General features: G+C 45.5%; 1 protein-coding gene across 1 annotated transcript in view; it reads right to left on the reverse strand.

The window, feature by feature from the left end:
* Positions 1 to 6,388: 6,388 nt before the first annotated feature.
* DUSP22 (dual specificity phosphatase 22) overlaps positions 6,389 to 27,842 on the reverse strand; it is a 205,188-nt gene continuing 183,734 nt past the window's right edge. The window contains exon 7 of the mRNA XM_082258652.1: positions 6,389 to 7,841. Coding sequence (XP_082114778.1) covers positions 7,653 to 7,841 — 189 coding nt within the window. The 3' untranslated portion in view covers positions 6,389 to 7,652. The remainder of the gene's footprint in view (positions 7,842 to 27,842) is intronic.

Below are 27,842 nucleotides of genomic sequence, written 5' to 3' on the forward strand. Positions count from 1 at the left end.
TGAGTCAGGGCTGTGAATGAGTGAGGTGTAAATTACCACTTAACAATCATAAACTTGAACCATACAACTAAGGAGTAAATGAGAAGAATGGAACAACTGGTCTAATTGAAGGTAGGAGATGTTGACCCAACAGTATTTGAGTGACTGCCACAGATATATGTATGGTCCTGATTCTAGATCTCAAAAGCTTGCATTTAATCAGTGATATCTAATATACACTGACAGTGGTCTGAGGGTGGCGAGGACCGGTTTAGCAGAGGTGCGGTATCGTGGACCTTCAGAGCACCATAAAAACGACCTGAGGGTCGCAGAATCCATGAGTTCTCAGAGAAGAATTAAATTAGTATGGGTGAGAAGGAGGAGAGGGGAAAATTTGCATGGGTGGGTTTAGGGTAAGGGATGGATGTGGGGCAAAGGTCAGGATAGGGTTCTCTGAGGGATCATGGGTTCTGCAGTAGACAAATTATCAAACTAGTGGAACTCAAAGGGGATAAGAATTTTTAGGAGCAAACGAGGGAAACAAAATGTTCAGTTTGCTTTGGAGAGTCTCTGGTACCAAAGAACAGGCAACTAAAGGCCTAACAGAGTGGTATCAGAGAAAAGGTGGATCCAGTGGAGGGTGAAACCAAACCCCTAAGGGTAAGTTGAGGTCTAGGTGGGGCAGATAAACATAAATCTATTGAGTCTGGTTGAGCCTGAGATGGGGAGAATAATCTTCCACACTTGGGTCTTCCAGAGGAAGGAGTGGAGGCTTTCTGTGGTGAGCGGGAGGCCGAACGTCGTTGATGGCGGGGGAGCCAGCTGCAGATCTTGTGGAAGGGATTGGAGTTCTTCAGGTGTCCTGCAGGAGTGTTTACGGCCTTGATAGGTCAATCTGAGGGAGAAGGAGGATCCCCGTGAGTAGGTAATGGGGTGTTGCTGTAGAACATATAGAGGTGGCTTGAGTGCTCTCCGTTTAGAGAGGTCAGCAAATAGTCATGGCCTTGAAATGAAACACTCTTGCTGACGTGCAGCTTATAGGAGTCACTCCTTAGTGAGGAAGAAATGCATTTTTGCTACTATGTCGCGTGGGGGACCATCAGGTTTGCATGGAGCAAGGGCCCTGTGTACCTGGTCTTTCAGTCTATGGGGCCACGGTGAGTCTGCAGGTGGAGCTGTCGGCGGGGCCATCTTGGATGCAGCTCGCGCTAGGGTCTCACGGATGTTTCTGGTCCTGGCTTTGTGCCGGGAGCCTCCGGTAACCATGCCCATGGTGCCCCGAGCTTGAGTGAGGCTGAGCGGGGCGATCGTGCCTTTCTGTGGCCTGGAAGCAGCGGTGTGCGGCTCTGTGTCTCTCTTCTTATCGAAGCTCTAGACGGACATGTCCAATCAGGAGACCTCGTGCATGTGCCTCCAGCAAGATGTTTCTTACAAGAAAAAAAGATTTGAATGCCAATTAACACAGCCAAATACCAAATAAAAAAGAAAACAAATCTAATTTTTTTATATTTCTATTTTTTTTTTCTATCAGCAAGGTAAGTTAATAGAGCATAATTAACTACATTTAACCCATAAACTGCAGTGTGTTTCAGTCACACAAAATGCTATATAGTAGGTTAAATGGGAATTTGCTGTGTCACAAGAATTCGCAGAACACCTATATTTGCATATTTCTCTTTCAGATATAACCTTATGTTCAGTCATGTAAAGACAAGAACGCAGCCACATTTTTGTTGGATATAAATATACCAACCGTTACTTTAATTTCAGTCACCAGGTTTATTTTAAACTCCATTTTGTAATTCAAGTTGAGGAGGCAAATTAGTACGTTAGAAGGAATTTAACTTTTTTTTTTATTGTGCAACCACACATTATTAAGACTTCAGGGTCCTACAGAAAGGGCTTCCTGTGTAAAGGCTAATGTTATATCCCCAAGACTGCATTACATGTCACAACACATTAACCACTTAAGGACCAGAAGGTTTTAGCCCCCTTATGACCAGGCCATTTTTTGCGATACGGCACTGCGTTAGTTTAACTGACAATTGCGTGGTCGTGCGACACTGTGCCCAAATAAAATGTATGTCCTTTTTTTTCCCACAAATAGAGCTTTCTTTTGGTGGTAATTGATCACCTCTGCCATTTTTATTTTTTGCGCTATAAACAAAAAAAAGAGCGATAATTCTGAAAAAACAACAATATTTTTTTACTTTCTACTATAAAACATTCCCAATAAAAAAAAAAGGAAAATTCAATTTTTTTTTATAATTTTAGGCCAATATGTATTCTTCCACATGTTTTTGGTAAAAAGAATCCCAATAAGTGTAAATTGATTGGTTTGCCCAAATGTTATCATGTCTACAAACTAGGGGAAAGATTTATGTCATTTTTATTTATTCATTTATTTTTTTGCTTGTAATGGTGGCGGTCACCGTATTTTAGTGGGTCTGCGACATTGCGGCTGACAGAGTGAGCACCTGACATTTTTGACACTTTTGGGGGGGACAAGAGACATTACAGTAATCAGTGCTAAAAATATGCACTGTTACTGTACTAATGACACTGGCAGGGAAGGCGTTAACACCACGGGCAATCAAAGGGTTAAATGTTGCCTAGGGGGTGTTTTTTTAACTGTGTGGGGGAATGGGCTCACTGGATGAACACAGAGACCAGTGTTCTTAAATAGGGGGAACATAGGATCCCAGTGTTCATCACTGACAGAACAGCGGTCTGCCGTGTTTACATCGCACTTGGTAGCCGGATCGAATGACTTTGTGGACCCACCTGACTTGTACCAGGTTAGTTCATGGGTCTAGGAACCAGCAAAGACATCCCTCCACCCCAGATAGGGGTGAGGGCGCACCTTCATGCTGAAGGGGCCTTGTCCGCGGATATGGAGAAGCCCGCTCTTGTCTTGCCAGAACAGGTTTGCTTGGATCCTCCAGACGAGGCCCCGAAGGGCTCTGGTCCTTTGCCAGTCGACCCTGAGGCTTCTTATGAGCCGAGAAGGAGGGCCCACGTCTATGACGAGGGTCCTTTCCCTTAGTAGCCTGCGGAAGAAAGGTACTCTTCCCCCCCTGTGAGACCTTAAAGATGTCATCCAGGGTAGCACCAAACAGGCGATCTCCTTGAGTGGGAAGATCAGTCAAAGCCTTTTTAGAAGTCTGGTCCGCAGACCAGCATTAGAGCCAAAAGACACGCCAAAAGGACCACTGCTGAAACAGAGAGCCAAGCCACTAGGGGAGCCGCATCTAAAGAGATATCACAGATAAACTGCAGCCCCTGGACCAGCTGGTCCTTCAGCTCAGCAAAGGTAGGTGGGAGCTACTTCCTCTCCAGGTCACGGGGCAAAAGCCTAGCCCATTCTCTCAGAGTCTGCGACACCAGGGCAATGATGAATATTGGCCTCAGTGCCGAACCTGCCAGGGTGTACATATTGCGGGCCACAGTTTTCACCTTCCTGTCAGCCGGGTACCTAAAGGCTGGTGACCCTTCAACCAGAATCATGGTTGCCTTGTTTAACCTAGAAACTGTGGAGTCCAGCACCGGTGGAACAGTCCACTTCTTAAGAAGGGACTCCTCATATGGGTATCACCTAGCAAAATCACTTAGGGACCCCAAGAGGACGCTTTGGTCATCCCCACAATTTAGTGACAATTTTGTCAAAATAGGAGGGGAAAGGGAGGATCTTTTCAGCTCTGGATGGCTTGTGAATGTCAAAGAGAACCTACGCCTCCGCCGCAGCTTCAGCTGCATCCTCTATCTTAAGGTCTCATGCACAGCTACAATCAGTGCGTCCATCAGCACCTTTTCATACGCGGCTGCAGAAGTGGAGTAATCCTCCTCACTATCTGAGGATTGAGGGCACGTGGTCGCAGACCCACCAGAGTGACCCATGTCCACGGTGGCCAAATCAGATTCAGGATCTAATGAGACAAATAAGGCAGGGAAAGGCGGGGTGCGCTTTTATGCCAGCCCAATGCCCAAAAGCCACATTCACCCGGGACACCAAGGACTCCAGGACCGCTGTCAGTGCATCGATGGATGGATGGGACCCAGAGGGCCCGAAGCCTCAGAGAGGGGATCAGGTGGGGAGATGTGCTCCAAAGACTCCGTGAGTCACCAGGGGGATCCCACAAAAATGTGTAAAACACTGCTGAGGGAAAACCCCCACCGCTCTGGCAGCCCACCCAGTTGCCAGCCACAGAGCACCAATTGTCAGTAGAGAGGGAGAGGACCCCACCAGACTCACCACCCCGCAGAAACCAGGCACCGCAAGGGAATCTGCACTGCACGAAAGGCGATCAGTAAACGAAAAGATCAAGGAGTCAGCACCAGGGGATAAGGAGGGGCTCCCACCGCAGAAATCACCTCCCAGAGGACCCACTGTCATGGCTGCCACTTATTTCAATAGCAAACCGCTGAAAAAAATGGCAGCCGGACTACACAAACATGGCCGTCGTGCATTAAGCACACAGGCTACAATAAAATGGCAGCCCTGTACAGCACCACGAGACTCCAAGGGACCCAGGAGGGATCTCTAGGCCTCAGAAAATGGCACAGGCAGGAAGAGGGGGCCCTGGCAGCAGCCCCTACCCACAGCCGATCACCGACGGCGCACCGCCCTGCCCCAATCACCAGGACAGCACGCTACCCCTACACTAGGCGGTGAACAAGGCCACCACACAGCCCCAGCATCAGTGGACGGGTGGATGGGGGGGCAGGATGGCCCACAGGGACCACCAGACCGATGAGGGGGAGCAAAAAGGGAAAGAGGGGAAACCAGGAGTCTGACTGTCCCATGGCGGGGCCCATGTACACCCTGTAACCCTCCAGGGGGAGAATTAATTACCATACCAGGAACCATGCAGGCACCGCTCCAGACAGAACCTACTTTCCATCTAAATGGGGGGGGCTGTCGGCCAGGAGCACTGCGACTCGGGCCGAGACATGGTCGTATGTGAACCTCGCGAGGCTTTTAACTCGCAGGCCAGCCACTGTCTGGTGGGGCAATGTCGTGGCTGACCTAGCGTGGAGCTGAGGTGATGCTGATTTCATTTTCCAGCAGGACTTGGCACCTGCCCACACTGCCAAAAGTTCCAGTACCAGGTTTATGGATCATGGTGTCACTGTGCTTGCTTGGAGAGCAAACTTGCCTGACCTAAACCCCATAGAGAATCTGTGGAATATTGTCAAGAGGAAGATGAGAGACCCGACAATGCAGACGAGCTGAAGGTCGCTATCAAACCAACCTGGGCTTCCATAACACCTCAGCAATGCCACAGGCCGATCGCCTCCATGCCATGGTGAATTGATGCAGTTATTCAGGCAAAAGAAGCCCCGACCAAATATTGAGTGCATACTATAGTGTACATGGACAAACTTTTCAGTAAGCCAAAATTTCTGTATTAAAAATCCTTTTTTTTATTGGTCTTCTTTAACATTCTATTTTTTGTGAGATACTGAATTTTGGGTTTTCACTAGCTGTAATCCATATTCATTGAAATTAAAAGAAAAAAATACTTAAAATATATCACTGTGTGTGTGTAACACATCTATATAAAATATACGAGTTTCACTTTTGCACTTTTTTTTTTTTTTTACTTTTTGATGATATTCTAATTTCATGAGATGCACCTGTATATAGACATGCATGAACAAATACCAGATAGTTGAACAGGTTGAGTTTTAGTATATACATTGGCTAATTTTTTATTTTGTGGGGTTTTTTTCTGTTTTTAGATACAAATAAAATTATCAATGTATGTATATTGTGCCGAGCTGTCCTTTAAGTCTCTCCATCCTTGGATCTTGATATAGAAATTTAAATAAAGTGGTTGAGCCTCAGTCAGGTTTTTTTTTCCTAGTTTTCATAATTGATTTACAATGATGGCTCCCTCTTGCTGACTAGTCAATTACCTCAGTTGCGGTTTTCAGCTGTGGTGCTTTTTTTTCCCCTCTGGCGGGTGTTTATTATTATAATTTTTTTTTTTTTTTTACTTGGGAGTATTAACTGGATAAAAATAAAATATTAGACTAGACCTGGAGGATACATTTTATACTTTTTGCTGATATGATTGACTAAGCTAATTTTAGAAGCTGATTGGCTACCATGCACGGCTGCACCAGATTTTGTACTCTCCAGTTTTTGTGAATCAACCCCATAGTTGCTGCAAAGGAGAAATATAGCATGTAATTAAAAAAAAAAAAAAAAAAATGATACAAAGTGCTTCAACAAGTGAAATGTCATTCAGCAAGGGATTACATCTTCTTTAAAGAATAAGTCCACCCAAACATATTGCAGTTTTAAGTTCAGTCTAGAATGTGTAGACCTTTATAGACCAAAAACCATGATGGAGGTGAAGTGAAATGTCAGAAAAATCCAAACATTAATATAATAGTTTTTCTTTTATTTGGATCCACCTTTCCTATATGAAAAAAAAAAAATCACACAATAACAGTCCACATGTATAACAGTGGGAATGTAAAAACATTTTAACATGGCTTGTATTTATATATAAATGATTATCCAGAGGAATATATGTATGCTTTCTGTTTAATAACCACATATCACATGAAGAAAAGGTACTCTTGAGGCCCAGTTCAAGTTTTTACACAAAGCCTTATACATTATTGTCTCATCAAACTGTCATACATATGATCGAACGATGAAAGACCCTAAGGTGGCATGTGCCTGATCAGAGTACAGCAACTTTTCTAAACTTCATCATCAAGTCTGGAAATGTGGCTTTGTCACCTTCAGTATTCTTCATAATATAGTGCAAAGTCCTAATTAGCACGTGATATTTCCCTGCCATTTTTATGCATAAATTCTTAGTAACCACAAAAGTAATAAAACACAAAATTGTCTCCAATAATGGTGCTATCCCACAGTTCTATGTGCTCTACAATTCAAAGCATGGTGGGCTATGTTTACTTAGATTTGTTTTTAAGCTAAGTTCTTGCTTATTATATAAAGTGCATTATCTCAATATAATAACTTCTTTTAGAGTACGGATATTGTGTGGCCACTTTTTCTTTCACTACAAGAACTGTTGAAAGCAGCCAATAGGAAAAAGAACACTTGATGTCTACATTACCTGAGTCTATTGTGGCACCATATGTTTATACTTCAGATTGGTCTTGCAGGAGAACAGTAAAATCACTACTACTGACACTGTACTACCTGAGAAATTTCCACTCAACATTTTTGTCATTGGTTAAAGATGCAATTGGGAAGTGGTTCAGCTTGGTAAATATACAAACGAATGGCACATTGAGGTAGAAAACGTTAAAATATATGTTAAAAACAGAAGCACATTAAAAGCCATTACAACAGTGCTTACTCATATCAAAGCTTTCAGGGAGACCCACTTTAAGGAGATATGTAATAAAGTGCCAGGATGCCAAGAATACACAATAGTGGAATTCACCCTCTTCATGTGACAAACTAGAATAAATCCTGACTCAAATTGCAATTTTGCAAAATGATACTCTTCTTTGCAGGGATATACACATTAATTTGTGTTCTTAAGACCGCCTAACTCATATCCAACCAATTCTGTATCAACTTGTCAAACAAATTGTCAGTCACCAATGTGGTGTCTGCTTATATACTTTTTAGTGGTGACTTAAGTAATTTAGACAGTAAACACACGTGCTACAGTAAAAACTTATGTTTCTGTTGTGTAATTGCTGTATGCCATAGAAGAGAGAGAAGTTAAATGGCTGCTCCACTGTCTGCTCGAGCTTGCAGCGCTGGACTCTTCTTCCCTCTGCTTATGTTTGGCTACAAGTTGCTTGGCTTCCTCCTCATCCAGGAAAGGACTTTCTCCATAAGTCTCCTTTAACCATATCCGGTGCTAAAAGATTAAGACCAATGAAATAATATTTAGACAGCAGATAAACTAAGGTATGTATGAAAACATGTATTGGTTATAGTCTCTGTGCACTTTTAAATCATTAGGGTATATTTATATATTTTTATTATAGATATTTACCAAACTTTCACTGCATGTGTATCTTCCTGTTGCATGTGTTTTAAATTACAGTACTTGATTCACCTGCAGTGAATTGTTTGCTGAATACCACATTCACTGCTTTAAAAATATGCCCCATTTACTTTTTAGCATCTAAAACATATAACAAGCAAAATTATAATTACACGTTAGGTTTTCATAGATGCTTCACTCTCATAAGCAAAGTTGCCCAATTGTCAAAAAACATGCTGCATAAGGTCTTAGTATCCTAACCACTTCCCGTCCGCCGTACAATAAAATGATGGCAGAGCGGTGCGGCTTTTGTTCTGTGATGACGTCATATGAGGCGCCCAGATTAGCTGCGATCGAGCCTCCTCATCAGTACCACCCCATCAGTGCCCTTCAGTGCAGCCTCATTAGTACCCATCAGTGCAGCATCATCAGCACACATCAGCAAAGGAGACAATTACTTATTTACAAAATTTTCTGACAGAGAAATACTTTTTTTTTTTCAAAACTTTGTCTTTTTTTTTTTAGCAAAAAATAAAAAACCCAGCGGTGAATAAATACTACCAAAAGAAAGCTCAATTTATGTGAAGAAATTTATAAAAAACTAATTTGGGTACAGTGTTGCATGACCGCGCAATTGTCATTCAAAGTGCGACATCGCTGAAAACTAAAAATTGGCCTGGGCAGGAAGGGGGTGATAGTGCCCTGTATTGAAGTAGTTAAATGTTGGTTATCAGATTTGACATGGCCAATCTAGACTTATGAGGTAATTACATGGGCAGTACATTTACTCAGAGGGGTCAAAACATATGTATGAATGTGGATTTGAGAAGGAGAAAGGCACCAGTGACCCCCATTTCCATCCGAGGAGTGGATGTGAATGTAGTAAAAAGAAACAAGTATCTGGGGGTGCACATAGATAATAAGTTGGACTGGAGCAAGAACACAGAGGTGCTCTATGGGAAGGGCCAGAGCTGACTTTTTTTAAGAAGACTGAGGTCTTTTAACATCTGCCGAATAATGCTGAAGATGTTTTAGGAGTCTGTGGTGGCCAGCGCTCTGCTGTATGCAGTGGCATGCTGGGGAAGCAGGCTTAGGGTGGCCGACACCAACAGACTCAACAAACAGATTCGCAAGGTTAATGATGTTGTTGGATTGGAGTTGGAGTCTTTAACAACAGTGTTGGAGAGGAGAATGTTGTTCAAGGTACATCCAATCTTGGACAACTCCTCCCACCCACTTCACAATATGCTCGTCGGTCTGCAGAGTACCATCAGTTACAGGTTGTTACAACCATGATTTTTACCTGTGGCTATAAAGTTTTATAATTCTTCTCCATGAGGGTTGGAGGTGAAGATTTAAATCTGGTTTATGATCAGGATTTTTATGTAATTTTTATAGTATGTTGGTATTATGTTAATTATTATTTTGGGTAATGCTAGAGAAAGTGATTTATTATTTGCATTTTTGTAGTTTGATTTTATGTTATTTTTCTAATCTGTGTTATTTATTCCATGTTGTATTTTAATTGTATGAATAGTTTATTAGAGTAGAGTATAGTTTTATTTTTTTTATGGGTGCTAATTGCTTGTGGCAAACACAGCCCCTGTATATTGTCCTTCATGTATGCATTATGTTTATTGCATGTGTATACATTCAAGAATCAAGTGTTTGGAATGTAATGCTACAGCCCATCCCCTCCCAGCTCCTGTTTCTGTGTCTAAGTGTGTGGAATCCTGACACAGACAATGGTCTGGGCTGGAGACATCTCTCTGCAGGGGGTGTGTATTAAGACTGCCTGTTTCAAATGTACAAATGTTCCGTTCCCATTGGTTGGTCCTTGTTCCCTCCCCCCCCCCCCTCTGCAAGTCTAAGGGGAGTTTCCCTGTGTGTAAAACTGTATTGTCTTGGAATTTAATAAACCAGTTTTAGCTCTGCATGGTTAACCCTCAACACCTGTGTGGATTGTCTCGTGATTGAGGGGCTAAGGGCTGGATATGGCTTCTCTGCAGGCTGCGGGTGTGTTTGGAGGACAGGAGACACAGGTCCGGCGGATGTGCCCAGCTGGGGTACAAAGATCCGTTACATTGGTTGGCAGCGTTGGGATGTCTCCTGCAGTCCAGGACATCCAAACCACCACCAGGATTCAAGATCTGGGCAGCTGCCGAGGAGTGATACGGGGACCAGCCAGCATGAGAGCGGAGTTCAGGAGGAGGCTGCAAGGCATGCAGAAGCACCATCGGGGACCAGCGACAGAGCACACCAGGCTCGGGTGGGAGGATGTGATCCGCCGGCAACTCTGGCATGAGGCGCTAAGCCACGAGCGGCCCCATCAGGGGAAGATCCTTCCCTCCTCCACAGAGATGTACCGGACGCAGTACCTTGCGCGAGAGGTGTTCCTGAGGGAACGACCGCGAGATGAAGGGAAGACGGAGCTCGGAAGATTGGTCCAGGAGGAAATGAGGCTGGACGCCAGCTACAGAGCCCTCCGGTGGTTCGCGGCTAAACTGTGGCCAGGTACAGCAGATGGCAGCCCGACAGAAGGCGTTGGCTATGGCGGCGTGGGGCTGCTCCATCAAAAAATGTACGGAGACCCAGACTTTGGGAGCGATGAGGAGTGGCGGCTGGAACACATTCTGGATTTCCGAGATGAGGTGCTGGACCTCCCCGACGAGGCATGTGACCTGGAGGAATTGGAGTTCCTGGTGGAGCAGGAATGGGAGCTCGAGATTGCCTACAAGCGGCTGTTTGACGGTGATCAGCAGCCTGGCATGGCTCCCGTTGCCTGGGACTGTCCGAGAGAAATAGCAGACAGTCACGAAGATGAGAAGCAAATGGGGCCAGGGGTGACCCTGCGTTTTCCCGTACTAACTGCAATGGAAGAAGCAGCGATGATACAGAGGGCACTGCGAGCGCTAGAATGCCGGAACGCACCGGAGGTCCCCCAGGCAGCGAGACAAGCTAATAGCAGGAAGGTCTCAGAAGGGGGAGTTGAGACAGGCGCTGGAAGGCTGGGAAATGGTGATCAGCAGCAAGTCCAGAGTATCTCATCTGGTGCCCCAGCGGAAGCGCTGGCTACAGGGCAGAGTGCCCCTGGAATCTGCCCAGCATCAGAAAAAGAGTTGGATCCGGAGAGTCTGAGAGAGGATCTGCGTGAGCTGTTTTCCCAACAGCAGATATCCCCACCGGGAGTAGAGGAAGCAATTCTCCATCCCCAACAATTGGATTCTACCCCAATGTTCATCCCCCCAGCAAAAGCGCTGGCTACGGGGCAGAGTGCCACTGGCCTCTGCCCACCCTCAGAGTTAGATCCAGGGAGTCCGAGGGATGACCTCAGTGAGCCGCTTCCCCAGCACTTGGACACTACCCCAGTGTTTATCCCCCCGGCAAAAGCGCTGGCTACAGGAGAGAGCGCTGATGGTCTCTGCCCAGCATTAGAACCAGAGATGAAGAATTCGGAAAACAGTCCCTGCAAGATACCTTCTCAGCGGCTGGTAACTACACCAGGAGAAAAGCAAGTACCTTTTTCTCCCCAAATGCATAGCCCTACCAGCCTACATTCCCTACCAGCGGAAGCGCTGGCATCAGGGCAGAGGATTATTCAGCTCTCCCCAATATCTGCAACCCAGCCCCCGATCAGAGGAGTGCAGACAGTTGTTCCCACTCTGCAGCGGCTGTTTTTATTCATGGGAGACCCTATGTGCAATTTTGCTCCCCAGCGCCAGAGTCGTACTTTTACTTTTCCTGGATGCCTGGGGTGGAAATTTGTGACTAACGCCGGTCCAGACCAGTTGAGGGTCAGGAACCTTGTTAGTCTGTTTTTAAAAGGGGAGAAATGTGACAGAACCCACTGTCACTGTGTGTTTTGGAGGGGACTGTGCGCAAGCCTCCTACCGACAGACTATGGGCCAGAAGCTACTGGAGTTTGGCACTGCAGCCTTTTGACTTTATCATCCAAAATTGCCCTGGGAAGCGAAACGGCAAAGGCGACTAATTATCCAGGCAAACAGACATTGACAAATGATCCGGGAGTACTCCCCGGACATCCCCAAGCCGATACGTTAGGATCAGACTGTGTATGCCGGCTTGGTTCTGGGGGAGCATTGTGGCAAACACAGCTCCTGTATATTGTCCTTCATGTATGCATTATGTTTATTGCATGTGTATACATTCAAGAATCAAGTGTTTGGAATGTAATGCTACAGCCCATCCCCCCCCTCCTGTTTCTGTGTCTAAGTGTGTGGAATCCTGACACAGACAATGGTCTGGTCTGGGGACATCTCTCCGCAGGGGGTGTGTATTAAGACTGCCTGTTTCAAATGTACAAATGTTCCGTTCCCATTGGTTGGTCCTTGTTCCCTCCCCCCCCCCTCTGCAAGTCTAAGGGGAGTTTCCCTGTGTGTAAAACTGTATTGTCTTGGAATTTAATAAACCAGTTTTAGCTCTGCATGGTTAACCCTCAACACCTGTGTGGATTGTCTCGTGATTGAGGGGTTAAGGGCTGGATATGGCTTCTCTGCAGGCTGCGGGTGCGTTTGGAGGACAGGAGACACAGGTCCGGCGGATGTGCCCAGCTAGGGTACAAAGATCCGTTACAGAGCTATTATTGGTAATTTTGTTGTGTCATTGTGTCCTGTTCTGTTCATTGTTGTGATCTTGTGATATTATTTTTGTTGTTTGGCTGTGTCGCAATAATTTCTCTTTGGGATAAATAAAGTATTCTGATGTACATCAGAGGTTCTTACGCTTTTTTTTTTTTAAGGAAAACCCCCAATGGCTTGCACCATATATTTCCATTCCCCCCTTCGCCGGAATAGTAAAACCATTATTTTCATCGCCAGTCCTTAGGTCCAGTATAACTCCAAAATATGTCAATAGCTTGGTTTTACTTTACATAAAGATAGCGCATAACAGAGCAGCTGAAAGAAAAGAAGAAAGATTTTCTTTTTATTGATAGAAAAACAGCAAATCACAAATACACAAGCTAGCAACAACTAGGATTTATGCTGTTTTCACAGGTTGAGGCGAGCCAGAAGCCAATACAATGTTTCTAATTTAGACAATATGGTTGAGAGTAGCACTCTCAGTGTCTTATAGCATAGGGTTTCATGCCACTTGTTCTATCACAGGGAGGACTTCCAAACCTTCCAACAGCTGAAGGCCTGCAACACCTAAGTAATGTTCAAAAGATTCCAAACCAGAAAGCAGACTCACAATGGGATTAGCTAATGTTTCCTGGTGTTTCATCGATGCCCTACAGACCCCAGATAGGGGGAAAATTCCATGGCTGTTAAAGGGTCCAATGACAAACAGGGACCTTTTTGATGAGGGTTTAAACAAGCAACCAACAAAACAGACCTGTGAGTCCTTATCCGGGTAAAGCTTGCACATGTTAGGCCCTTCAGGAGGTTTCCAACTGTCCAAAAAGCTGACCCTTCAAGCAAGGTTGTCTGAAAAACCCACAATGGGAATGCTTGGAAAGGGCACTAAAGTAGACACAAGATCCAGTGATCCAAGAACTAGCAGGTGTCCTCAAAGGACGTTGAGAGGCCAGGTTTTTATTAAGGTTGGGGTCTGTCAGGACTGTGTGCCGACGACCTTGTAGGTCAGAGAATTCCTCTGGAGGGATGCTGAGGGGCACCAGGTACCACAAGACATTCAATAGGATTCTTCTGAGAAAGGGAGTGGGACTCAAAACAGGTTATAACTCTGGAAGCCCACTCAGACAAGGACAAGGGGTCCCCAATGAAGTTGCACTGTTTTTTGCATTAGCACAAGATAGACATTGGGAGGCAACTGAAGGAAGTGCCAGATACAAAGACTGTGGGTCTAATAAAGGCATTGCGAGCACCCAAACGGTAGGCAAACTACTCAAACTTAAAAAAGGCTGCGCTTCCTGTTTAAACAATAGCAGCCAGCCTCAATCATAAAAGATAATAGGCAAGCTAGAATAAAAATGCAGCGCTAATAATCTAAACTTAAATTGAATAGAAGCACAAAATGAAAGATGAGGCTACGTTCACATGTAGGCATTTTGGGTGCGTTTTTCTGCTCTAGGATCAGCTCTCAAAACGCCCAACAAGACAAATCCTATTCATTTCAATGGCCCCTGTTCACATCTGAGCGTTTTGACGCAGTGAGCAAAACGCCCAACGCTCAAAAAAGTACATGAGCTTCTTTTTGGGCAGATTACAGGCGTTTTCCATTGGTCTCTAGTCAATCTAAAAACGTCTGCACAAAAAACGCCTGTAAAAACGCCTGTAAAACGCCTGCAAAAATGCCAATAAAAACGCCTGAAAAAACGCCTGTAATAGCAACGCCAAGATGTGAACTTAGCCTAAAAGATAAAAAGTCCACAATGTAGGTCAGTCCATGTAAAGCGACACCCTTTGTGTGCAAGGTTAATAGATTGAGTGGGCAATCCAAAATATCCTACACCTCCACCGCATGCAATGTTGGCCTTTTACTAAATAGAGTAGACCACTGCTCTCGCAGTGATCAAAAACGAGGTTATACACCTCCCAAATAACAGGTCCCACCAAGGGTAATATGATCGGTAATAGATCCTTATCCCAGATGATATAGCAGGATTCCCATATATCTCCAGAGGGAGTGTGTTGCCGAAAACAAAAAGGAAAAGGACTAATGGTGCTGCAGTACATCAAACCAGGATATATTAATGAAAGGATTTTATTGCACCCACCACAACATGGATATAGACAGGCAAAACAATGCAGACAGAATCGTGATAAAACCGCTATAAAGTGGAGGCTCCTTCCGGCTTGCAATGATCAGGCTGATGGTAGACTTTTGCCTGTCTATATCCATGTTGTGGTGAGTGCAATAAAATCCTTTCATTAACCACTTAAGCCCCGGAAGATTTTACCCCCTTCCTGACCAGGCCCTATTTTGCGATTCGGCACTGCGTGACTTTAACGGACAATTGTGCGGTCGTAGAACACTGTACCTAAACAAATTTGATGTTCTTTTTATCCCACAAACAGAGCTTTCTTTTGGTGGTATTTGATCACCTGTGCGATTTTTTGATCATGTGCTATAAACAAAAAAAGACCGACAATTTTGCATAAATAACAATATTTTCCACATATTTTTATATGAAATTCCCCCCCAAAAAAATGTAAAAATCACATTTTTTTAACATTTTTGGCCAATTTGTTTTCTGCTACATATGTTTGGTAAAAAAAATCGCAATAAGCGTATTTTGATTGGTTTGCGCAAAAGTTATTGCGTTTACTAAGGGAAAGATTTTTGTCATTTTTGTTTTTTTTTTTTTAACGAGTAATGGCGGCGATCTGCGATTCTGTCGGGATTATTGGGGATTAAATAATAGAAAAAAAATGGATTTAAAAAGCCATGTATATTCCATTTTATGCATAGGGATTTTGAACAGTGCAGCTTCCATTTTGTTTGGAGGTGAATGAAAGTTCATATATGTTCTGTTGCAAGATGTCTTTTACAAAAGAGTCTAGAATTGCAATGGAAGATCTCTGTATCTATGTAGTCATAAATAATAGGCCTTTATACATCTCATCAGATAAGACATCATGGTAGGGCCAGTCTATCTGTAAGTATTTAACAATGGACAATGGCTCAGTGTACTTCATCAGACATTTAAAATACATACAAGTTTTAAAGATACATTATTATGTGTGAGAAGATATTAGCAATAATTATGTCATTATATTATGTAAGGCATATATATATATTTAGAAATTATCTGTATATCATATGTTGGGTTTATATTCTTACTAAATAACAAATCTTACTTAGAATACTTTTCTATTAAGTGTAAGGACATGTGTATCTTGTAACTAATTACCTCACCTCACTTTATGTAAGTTTGTGTGTAAGTTTTTATGACCGCTATAGATCTTCCAATCCTAGCCTAAATGTCTGAAGTGTGTGACAAGAGTCTAAATAATTAATCGATCTTCACTGGCCAGACAGGTCAAAGGTCATCAGATAATAAGGGTGGTCTAATTATTATATACACTGAATTTAATCAACCATACAATACTGCCTCCTTTGGACATACTAATAAATGCAGTCTTGGGATAATTTAGTATTTTCCAATATAAAAATATTATATTGTATTAAATAATTATTATTGAAATGGTTTACCAGATCCAATAATTGCAAAAGTACATGATGGAGATATACATGGACATTTATGTATGTACTGAGAGTATGGACAAGTTTTTATGTTGCTTTTATAGTTAATCTTGAACATAGAGAAATCATCCTTTAATTTTATTAAACAAATTATTGGGTTAATTATTAAAGAGGCGTGACTATGACCTCACCAGTTAATGGATAGAATATCCCAACCAATAGGGATAATGTTTCATCCCTCTGGGTTAAACTTATGGTAATTTTTATAGTCCTTTGTTCATACCATATAAAAAGGAGAACCCAGATGTGACATTACACATTACTACTGACAACACCCCTTACATTTGCAACATACACACTACTACATCCATTTATTTTTTTTCAAATTTCTTTTATTGATCAAGCGTAATACAGCCATCACACAGAATATGCATTAGAACACAAGTCCAAAATGTAGAGTACATGAAGCATCTGAGGTTAACGTCAACAACCACTTTGTCAGACCAATAACATATAATTAGAGCTCCATACAAAAAAAAAAAAAATGAAACGGTATCAACTGGTGTAACAGTAACTCTCATGATAGCAAACCATGGGGTAAGTGACATGTAAAAGGAAGTGATGCACACGTATGCAACAGGGGTAACCACTTCATAAGTACCAGACAGAGACGATCAGGTAAAGTCCAGATCAGGTAGGGAGGGCGGGTGGGGCACGGGGGGGAGGCAGGAAGGGGGGGGCCAGGAAGGTATAGGAGACAACAGGGGAGCAGAGGAGAGAATGGAGTAGATATGCTCAGTAGCGGGTGGTGGCGAAGAGGAAGCTCGGCCAGTAGGAAACGGTTAGAGTCGTCCCGCGCGGGTGACCCCCGCACAGGTCAGTCCGTGGGCGAACCAGAGACCCCGCCCAGGGCCATGCCCTCCGCAGACATGACAAAAGAGTTCCAGCATGCCCAGGTTTTGGAGTATTGCTCCCTCCTACCTTGAGCCGTAAGAACCAGGTCCTCCAGCTCATTAAGCCATTTGACTCTACGCAGCCAGAGAGAGACCGTCGGGGGCGACGTGCTCTTCCAACAGAGGGCTACACAGGATTTAGCTGCATCCGTCAGGTGCCTAAGCACAGAGCGTTTGTAGCGCTTAGGGGCAATGCCAGTGCAGTGCAACAAGAAGAAGGCCGGATCATCCGGGATGATGCGTTCCGTCATCAGCTGGGAGATCCTACGGACCTCCGACCAGAAGCCCCGGATCAGGGGGCAGTTCCAGAAAACGTGGGACAGGGTGCCTCTATCCCGCAGACAACGCCAGCACCTATCAGTCGCCTCCGGGAAGATGCGGCTCAATTTGTCTGGAGTATAGTACCAGTGCATGAGGATTTTGTAGTTGCATTCCTGGATGCGGGTGCAGATCGAAGACTTAAGAGAAAATCTGATAATGTTGCGCCTCTCCGAGTCAGTAAATGTCTTCTGAAGCTCTCCTTCCCATTTGGCAATGCCCGGAAGGACAAAGTCCTCTGGCGGCATGGAGAGGAGTTCATACATCTGTGAGAGGGCATGGGGCAGTGCTCCCCTCGTTACCAGTACTTGCTCCAGCGGGGTGTGGTCTCTTCCGAACCGCGTCGGGGGCCCCAGTCCACGCAGAAAGTGGAGAAGCTGTAATACCTGCCACCGAGTCAAGCGAAAGCGTCCTGTTATCGACGTCAGCTGGGAGAGAGACACCCACTCGTGGCCCTCACAGAAGTGTGAGACCTGGAAAGCTCCTTCTGTCAATAGAGCAGCAAATCTATCCCCTGCGCAACCCAGGGGGGAACCGTGGGTTCCCCAAAACCGGGAACAGCTGGGAGTAACTATCCGCTAGACCCCTGGAGGCCACCACCACCGCACACGTCCTAAGGGTCGGGCCCAAGGTGGGATGATGTCTAGCTTCGACCGGAAGGTCCTTCAGAATCAGGGGTGCCCTGGACAGACAGAACGGGAACAAGGAAGCCTCCAGACTCACCCACTGCTTCAGGTCGGCGTGTCTCGCCCAGTCTACCCACCTTGCCAGATGTGCCGCCTGATAGTAGCGGCGGACATCGGGAAGGGCAACACCACCGTGTCGCTTGGGTAGGACCAGGAGTCTGCGGGCCAAGCGCGGCCTCCTACCGGCCCAGACAAAACGCGTGAAGACAGAGTCAACCTTACCAAAGAAGGACGCCGGGATGTGTACCGGGAGCGTCTGAAATAAATAGAGGAGTTTCGGCAGGACTGACATTTTCAAAATGTTGCATCGTCCAAACCATGAGTGGAAGCCTTTACTACATCCATTTATATACTCATCCAGACATACTCCATCTTGCTCCATCATTTATCTGAAACTTGGAGGGAAGCCACCATCTTGGGAAGGCATCCATCTTAGGACTCTGGTAACGACCATTTGAAGCTAGCAGCCATCTTAAGTGTGGTAAATACAACTTTGCTATATTATTTGATATTATTCAATTGTTTATTTCTTTCCTTATATGTTTTATATTGCATATTTAAGGGTAATAAGATTACAATCCCAGCCGTATAAACCATAGTAGATTTTTTTCTAAATAGCTGATTTTTGTTTTTATACATTTTTATTAATATCAGATTCAGCGCATTATTGCGATTTTAGTCTTCCGTTTTGCATGGCTTATTCTCGCTCCATCTGCAGTGAAGTGATTTTCGGCTATGCAATTCGCAGACAATTGTGGTCTGTTTATATAGAAACTTACCTATGGTTTATGCTATACCTGGAGAAAAGGTAATCTTGTTTAATTTTCACTTTCATTATTGAGCTACATTTCACATTGCATTCATTGTTTTAAGTTTGTATTTTATGTAGAGTTATCTTTTTGTGTCATTTCAAGTTTGATCATATATTGTGAATACATGTCTTGTGAATAAATATTTTATATATATTCCATACTGTAGACTGTACTCACTAAGATTGGTATATGCTTTTAAAAAGAAATTACTGTAGACTGTACTCACTAAGATTGGTATATGCTTTTAAAAAGAAATTAATCAATTAAAACAAATTCGCTACATATTTATTTGTGGAAATAAGTTGAGATTCTCCTACCTCACAGATCTTTGCTTATTGACATAAATAGACACTGTTATATTCAGAGCAGTATAAATATTCTTACAATTCTTTTTGCGGGACTGCGACATTGGGGCGGACAGATCGGACCCTTGACTGACATTTTTGACACTTTTGGGGATACCAGTGACATTACTACAGTAATCAGTGCTATACATATGCACTGTTACTGTAAAAATGACACTGGCAGGGAAGGGGTTAACTTTATTGGAGAAGGAGGGGTTAAGTGTGTCCCTAGGGGTGTGCTTCTTACTGTGAAGGATTGTGGCTAGTGGTGTAACTACAGAGATATACGATCCTGCATAGCAGGACCGTATGATCTCTGCACTTACACAGGGGAGAATGACAGGCGCCTGCCTTTCTCCCTCTGTAACGGATGATCGCGAGTGACCGGCAGACATCGGGTCCGCTGGTCACGCGCGCGGAGGTGTCCGTGAACGAGCAGGGGCGGGAGCGCGCTCGCCCCCTATTGGCTCACAGGCGAGTGACGTACCCATACGTCACTTTGCCTGCACGGGGCTGACCGCCGCAGTATATGTACTTGCGGCGGTCGGCAAGCGGTTGATATATCCTGGTTTGATGTACTGCACCATTAGTCCTTTTCCTTTTTGTTTTCGGCAACACACTCCCTCTGGAGATATACGGGAATCCTGCTATATCATCTGGGATAAGGATCTATGACCAATCATATTACCCTTGGTGGGACCTGTTATTTGGGAGGTGTATAACCGTGTTTTTGATCACTGCGAGAGCAGTGGTCTACTCTATTTGGTAAGAGGCCAACATTGCATGCGGTGGAGGTGTAGGATATATTGGATTGCCCACTCAATCTATTAACCTTGCACACAAAGGGTGTCGCTATACACGGACTGACCTACATTGTGGACTTTTTATCTTTCATTTTGTGTGTTTCTATTCAATTTCAGTTCGGATTATTAGCGCTGCATTTTTATTCTAAACTACTCAAAGACCCATTTGGATTTACAAACAGACTCCTCCCACCTTTCCCACTTGTAGAAGTGGGTTTACAACTTAATTAAGAAGGTTTAGCTGACTTCTAAATTTGAGGCCCTACAGACTGAAGTTAGGCTCTGGCGGCTTACAAGTACCTACTGCTGAAGTAGATGAAAAAACAGTGGGATTACCGTACTCTGATCTCTCCACAAACCTCCTAAGTTGAGAAGAAAGCAACCCACTAAGTTTTCTTTATCCAGTAGATATGCAGCCTTGTCGTCACCCCCTTACTAACATGGTGTCATCAGAAAAGTTTAGAACAGAGAGTTTACCCTGAAGCTGGAGACACAATCATAAGGACTGTAAATAAAGTAAACAAAAAGGGGCTTAGTTAGCAGTGTGACACCCTTGTACTAAGGGACAGTGTTGATGAATTGCAATTGTCAACCTTTTCCCGCTGCTCCCTATCGGCCAAGAAGTCCACAATCCAGAAACAAGAGGGTGGGGCAAGCCCCAGCAAATTTACCTTTTCAAGGAGTTTTATATGCAAGATTATATTAAAAGCTTAACTAAAGTCAATAAAAAGCATGCGAACATAACTGTTTTTACTTTCTATATGGGTCAGTACGGAATGTAAAGCTAATGCAATAGCATCTTCTGTGGATCAATTAGCTCTAAAGGCAAATTGCCCTGTTGGAATAGTTTTTAATGTGGTTTAAAAAACTTTTCAAAGCATTTCATTACATTTGGGGGAAGAGCCAAAAGGACCATAGTCATTAAGACAAGAACAACTAGATTTCTAAGGAACATGGACAATTACTGATGTTTTTGGGCAAAAAAGACCCTACCTGCTGATCTAAGGCTAGGTTCTATGCATATGCGGTTAATGCTTTTTTTAGGGCTCATATTTTTTCTGGCACGTTCTGCGTTTTTTCATACCATTTGTGCTTTTGAGATGTGTTAATCTTGTGACTGTTGTCATGCAGAAAAACGCATGTACATGCATTTTTCATATGTTTTTAATGCAATTTCATTAAAGTCTATGGAGCTAATAAAGCACAGTGCTGCCTATAAAAAAGTCCCTGCACCTTTCCAAAAAGCATACCAGTGTAAAGTGCAAAGATGTGACCGTGACCCCTAGGAACTAATGTTAAATGGACTGTAGTGCATTTCTGCAAAACACATAGGTGTGAACCTAACCTTGGAAAGCATTAGAAAGGTTTACATGAAGACATCTGCCAATTGATAGAAACGTTTCTTCAAAATAATCCCTGCAATGTTATCAGGTCCTGTAGCTTTCCTCTTATTAGCCCTTAACAAGCCTAAACGCATATCCTGAGCAGAAACCTTAAAGTGGTTCTAAAGCCTAAACATTTTTTACTTTAATGCATTCCTTGCATTAAGGTAAAAAAATGTTTAGACATCATCATTCCCCGTCCTTTTACTTACCTGAGCGCTCATTCGATCCAGTGCTGTGCACATCTTCAGTTCTTCTCTCCCCTCACTTCCGAGTCTCACTGGCTTTGCTGCGGCACCAGGAGCCACTTGCTCCCACTGCTGTCAATCAAAGCAAGTGACGAGAGAGCAGGCTGAGTCCCACTGTTTGTGTCAATGGACACAGCAGCACACTCAAGTCCCCCCATGGGAAGTGGTTTCCCGCGGGGGCACCGAACAGTGAGGAGGAGCCAGGAGCGTCGGCAGGGGACATGAGAAAAGGAGGTTTGTGGCCGCTAGGTGCATTTTCATTGCACAGAGCAGGTAAGAATAGACATGTTTGTTTGATTTTTTCTTTTTACCTTTAGGCTCCTATCACACGTTCCGCCTCCGTAGGCAGATCCGTGCTGCTCAGCGGGGGGATCGATACACAGATCCCCGCTGAGCAGGCAGGTGACAGCTCCCTCTCCGCTCTGTGTGCGGAGAGCTAGGTGTCAGAGTCCCACTGCTCTCTATGGGGAATTGGATGAGAGCGGACTGCCTGTCCGCTCTCATCCGATGCGATCCTCTGGACGGATGGAAAATAGGGTTTCCATCCATCCGGATTTCATGGACAGGATCGGATGCGGATGGCAGCGGGTGTCAGCGGACATGTCTCCGCTGATATCCGCTGCCCCATAGGGATGCATGGAGGATCCGATCAGATCCGCCTAAAAACTGACAGGCGGATCTGATCGGATTGTTCGTGTGAAAGGACCCTTATGGTTGCTAATAGTCTGCTGGCTTTGCTTGCTGCAGCTTGACATTGCATGCTATTGCAATGTCAAGCTGCAGAAAGCAAAGCTAGCAGACTAATAGCATGCATAAAAAAAAGTAATTTACTCCAGAGATAAAACGATTATCCTGCCACTTTATAAAACCTCCTTCTCCCAATATCTCCCTCATATTGGTGGTCCTATCAGTGAAAATTACCCCCCTACTCCCTTCCTGCATTGGTGTTCAAAGCAGCGAATGTTAACCACCTCCTATCTGCTTGGTGGTCATGGTAGTGAAAGTTAGTGTTACTAAACCCACAACGGAAAAATCAGTCAGTATATGCAGTAAAGCATGCTTTTTATACTCACTGTGGAACCTAAGGGGTTAATCCTTGGCATTGTGTAAAAAGGCTGTTTGATCCTGTCTCTCTGATCCTCCTCTTCTTTCACAGTCTCCAAAAAATACCCTGATATTTACAGAGCCAGGGGACAGGCTGCACATGTTCAGTTTAGTGTGTATTGCTAGAGAGTTTTTTTTTTCTTGAGAGAGTGCATGTGATCAGCACAAGGCCAATCAGCACTGTCCAGACAGAGGATCAGGGGAGAATGAAAACTCCTCCTACAAGCTTTACTAGGAACCGATACAAGTCAAAAGGCTGCTATATACTGCTCATGAGAAAAGCTATTTATCCATTCATATTTACTAAAATAATTGCATTTCCATGTTCTGTGTACTGTGGGAGACCAGATATAGTGAATGCAGGTTCTGGGTTTAGTAACAATTTAACCATCCCGCCTCCCTCACTGATGATCACTTACCTATCACACACTTCTGCACTGTGCCCTCTCCAGCTCTAGGCAGGGACTTTACTTGTACTGTAGGAGGCGATAACCTGTCCACAGTGGCGTCACTAGGGGGGGGCCAGAGGGGGCCATGGCCCCACCAAAATTAGTCTGTGCCCCCCCATGTGCCCCCCCAATTTATGTGCACAACAAAAGTCATGGATTCTCATTCTGCGTCTCTGTGCAGATTGATGGGAAGCCAGGCAGCTGCAAGGAGAGAGAGTAGAGCTGTCAAAATGTAGCTCTGATGTCGGGGATGGGCGGAACTGATATGCGGGACCCGCCCCCTTTGTCAGACAGCCCATGCACAGAGGCAAACAGCGGACGTTACATTGCTGGGGAGGAAGGAGACGGGGTGGGACTGATTGTAACTACTGTATGTGGACACAGCAGTGTATAATTCAGGTTTATTATACATGCTGTGGGTACACATACAGTAGTTATAATCAGTCCCACCCCCTGTCACCTTCCTCCCCAGCCAGCAGGGATGGGAGGAGAGGTGGGCAGTGAAGACACCTTGGACGCAGTGGCGTACCAAGGGGCGGGCCGGGTGCCACGCACTAGGGGGTGTCAGCCGGTGTCCTGCCCAGCGTGTTCTGACAGATCCTATGTGCAGTGGCAACTCCTTCAGTCTGCTGCTGCTGGCAGGCATCAGCGCTCGGCGGTAATAAGGGGGCAGGGCCTCAGCGGGAAGAAGGGGGCGGGGCCTCGGCGGGAAGAAGGGGCGGAGCCTCGGCGGAAAGAAGAAGGGGGCGGAGCCTCGGCGGGAAGAAGGGATGCAGCCTCGGCGGGACGGAGCCTCAGCTGGGAGAAGGTGAGTGCCCAAGTTTAAAGTGAATAGGGAGGTAATTGGCGCTGCCAGATGTAATTACACAGTAAGTAAAGTGTAGGTGTCAGTGTAGGTGTCAGTGTGGGGGTGTCAGTGTAGGAGGGGTCAGTGTAGGTGTCAGTGTGGCGGGGTCAGAGTACGTGTCAGTGTGGCGGGGGTCAGTGTGGAGGGGTCAGTGTGGGGGTGTCAGTGTGGCGGGGGTCAGTGTGGCGGGGGTCAGTGTGGAGGGGTCAATGTGGGGGTGTCAGTGTAGGGGGGGTCAGTGTAGGTGTCAGTCAAGGGGGGTCAGTGTAGGGGGGTCAGTGTAGGTGTCAGTGTAGGGGGGTCAGTGTAGGTGTCAGTGTAGGAGGGGGTTCAGTGTAGGTGTCAGTGTAGGAGGGGGCTCAGTGTAGGAGTCTGTGTAGAAGGGGGCTCAGTGTAGGAGTCAGTGTAGGGGGCTCAGTGTAGGTGTCAGTGTAGGAGTTAGTGTAGGGGGGTCAGTGTAGGTGTCAGTGTAGGGGGGTCAGTGTAGGAGGGGGGTCAGTGTAGGTGTCAATGAAGGGGGTCAGTGTAGGTGTCAATGAAGGGGGGTCAGTGAAGGTGTCAGTGAAGGGGTCAGTGTAGGTGTCAGTGAAGGGGTCAGTGTAGGTGTCAATGAAGGGGGGTCAGTGTAGGTGTCAGTGAAGGGGTCAGTGTAGGTGTCAGTGAAGGGGTCAGTGTAGGTGTCAATGAAGGGGTCAGTGTAGGTGTCAATGAAGGGGGGTCAGTGTAGGTGTCAATGAAGGGGGGTCGGTGTAGGTGTCAGTGAAGGGGTCAGTGTAGGTGTCAATGAAGGGGGGTCAGTGTAGGTGTCAATGAAGGGGGGTCAGTGAAGGTGTCAATGAAGGGGGGTCAGTGTGGGTGTCAGTGTAGGTGTCAATGAAGGGGGGTCAGTTTAGGTGTCAGTGAAGGGGTCAGTGTAGGTGTCAATGAAGGGGGTCAGTGTAGGTGTCAGTGTAGGGTAGGGAGGTTAGTGTTGGAAAGGTCAGTGTAGGATGGTTAGTGTAGGAGGGGTCAGTGTAGGTGTCAGTGAAGGGGGGTCAGTGTAGGTGTCAGTGTAGGAGGGGGTTCAGTGTAGGAGTCAGTGTAGGGGGCTCAGTGTAGGTGTCTGTAGAAGGGGGCTCAGTGTAGGAGTCAGTGTAGGGGGCTCAGTGTAGGTGTCAGTGTAGGAGTCAGTGTAGGGGGGTCAGTGTAGGTGTCAGTGTAGGGGGGTCAGTGTAGGAGGGGGGTCAGTGTAGGTGTCAATGAAGGGGGTCAGTGTAGGTGTCAATGAAGGGGGGTCAGTGTAGGTGTCAGTGTAGGGGGGTCAGTGTAGGAGGGGGGTCAGTGTAGGTGTCAATGAAGGGGGTCAGTGTAGGTGTCAATGAAGGGGGGTCAGTGTAGGTGTCAATGAAGGGGGGTCAGTGTAGGTGTTAGTGAAGGGTGGTCAGTGTAGGTGTCAGTGAAGGGGTCAGTGTAGGTGTCAATGAAGGGGTCAGTGTAGGTGTCAGTGAAGGGGTCAGTGTAGGTGTCAATGAAGGGGGGTCAGTGTAGGTGTCAATGAAGGGGGGTCAGTGTAGGTGTCAATGAAGGGGGGTCAGTGTAGGTGTCAGTGAAGGGTGGTCAGTGTAGGTGTCAGTGAAGGGGTCAGTGTAGGTGTCAATGAAGGGGGGGTCAGTGTAGGTGTCAATGAAGGGGGGTCAGTGTAGGTGTCAGCGAAGGGGTCAGTGTAGGTGTCAATGAAGGGGGGTCAGTGTAGGTGTCAGTGAAGGGGTCAGTGTAGGTGTCAATGAAGGGGGGTCAGTGTAGGTGTCAGTGAAGGGGTCAGTGTAGGTGTCAATGAAGGGGGGTCAGTGTAGGTGTCAGTGTAGGGTAGGGAGGTTAGTGTAGGAAAGGTCAGTGTAGGAGGGTTAGTGTAGGAGGGGTCAGTGTAGGTGTCAGTGAAGGGGGGTCAGTGTAGGTGTCAATGTGGGGGGGAGGGGTCAGTGTAGGTGTCAGTGAAGGGGTCAGTGTAGGGGGGTCAGTGTAGGTGTCACTGTGGTGGGGGTCAGTGTAGGGGGGTCATTTTAGGAGTCAATGTGTAGGGGGGGGGGATCAGTGTAGGGGGTCAGTGTAAGTGTTAGTGTAGGGGGGGTCAGTGTAGAGGTCAGTGAAAGTGTCGGTGCAGGGGTCAGTGTAGGTGTCAGTGAAGGGATCAGTGTAGGGGGGTCAGTGTAGTTGTCAGTGAATTGGGTTCAGATCCCCATAGACAGGTCTCATCCTTCTACTTATTTCTTTTCCTACCTTTTTATCAAGCACCTTTTTTCGCTTTTATGGGTCAAACTGGGAGGAGTATGCGCTTCATTGGTGTACCACCCCATGTCTGACTTCCCTCTCCTCTCCTCTCGACCCCCTGTTCTCCTCTCCTCTTCTCTCCTCCTGACCCCCTGTTCTACTCTTCTCTCCTCCTGACCCCCTGTTCTCCTCTTCTCTCCTCCTGACCCCCTGTTCTCCTCTTCTCTCCTCCTGACCCCCTGTTCTCCTCTTCTCTCCTCCTGACTCCCTGTGCTCCTCTTCTCTCCTCCTGACCCCCTGTTCTCCTCTTCTCTCCTCCTGACTCCCTGTGCTCCTCTTCTCTCCTCCTGACCCCCTGTTCTCCTCTTCTCTCCTCCTGACTCCCTGTGCTCCTCTTCTCTCCTCCTGACTCCCTGTGCTCCTCTTCTCTCCTCCTGACCCCCTGTTCTCCTCTCCTCTTCTCTCCTCCTGACCCCCTGTTCTCCTCTTCTCTCCTCCTGACCCCCTGTTCTCGTCTTCTCTCCTCTCCTCTCCTGACCCCCTGTACCATGCTCCATAGCACCCCATGTCTGACCTTTGACTGAGGGGGGGGGCATTGGGTGGAGTATGGGCGGTACTTTTTAAATGTGGGAGGAGCTTGGGCGGGACTTTAAAATGTGGGAGCGGTTATCAAATTTACCTTCGGGCTGAAGCCCCTGGTCTTTTTCCCACCTAGCAACGCCCCTGCTAGCAACACAACAGACAGGCCGGCGGGTGTATGTGTGTATATGTATATATATATATATATATATATATATATATATATATATATATATATATATATATATATATATATATATAAAAATTGCGTTTTATAGTTGGCCCCCCTACTTTTGATCCCGTCCCCCCATGTGCCCCCCCTAAATATAAAAGCTGGAGACGCCACTGCCTGTCCACAGTACAATCTTTCTTTCAGTGTGGGGTACTGATACAGTGTTTCAGCGCTTGACACCCAGCTTCCGCTCTGCTATCTATATGGTGCTCAATAGTACATGAGCTGTGTGTTTGGCACCAGGGCTGTAAATGATTTCTAAATTCATTAATTCTCTAATAAACTATCGATGAATTGCAAATGTTTCAGCACTGTAAACTCTGAAGGACAAAAAAAAAAAAAAAAAAAAGTTTTATATTAAAATGAAGGGTTTCAGACACAATAAAGACTAGAGAGATATGTTATGTATGCCTTCTAGAACAATTCAGGTGTTTTCCACTTCAAGGTCCCATGTGTATATGCTATAATTACAGTGTGCATGTTGCTGCAGCATATAGCGGTTTTCAGGTCCCCTAGTTTCAAAGCAGGTTCTCATTCCCCGAAGCTCTGAGGTTACTGTAGCTCAGCCACCACTGCAGACAGCGGGACCTGGAAGTCCCAACTTACAAGCTTCCTAAAATCTATCAGACACAAAAACAATAGTATGTGCACATACACTATATACGGTCAGAAGAGATAGGAATTTTATTACTTTTAAATGTTTAAAGTTATAAGGACTCTCATGCAATTTTGTGGACA

The sequence above is a fragment of the Pelophylax lessonae genome (genome assembly GCF_965119305.1).
Source record: "Pelophylax lessonae genome assembly, chromosome: 5".
In the NCBI taxonomy this organism is placed as follows: Eukaryota; Metazoa; Chordata; class Amphibia; order Anura; family Ranidae; genus Pelophylax; species Pelophylax lessonae.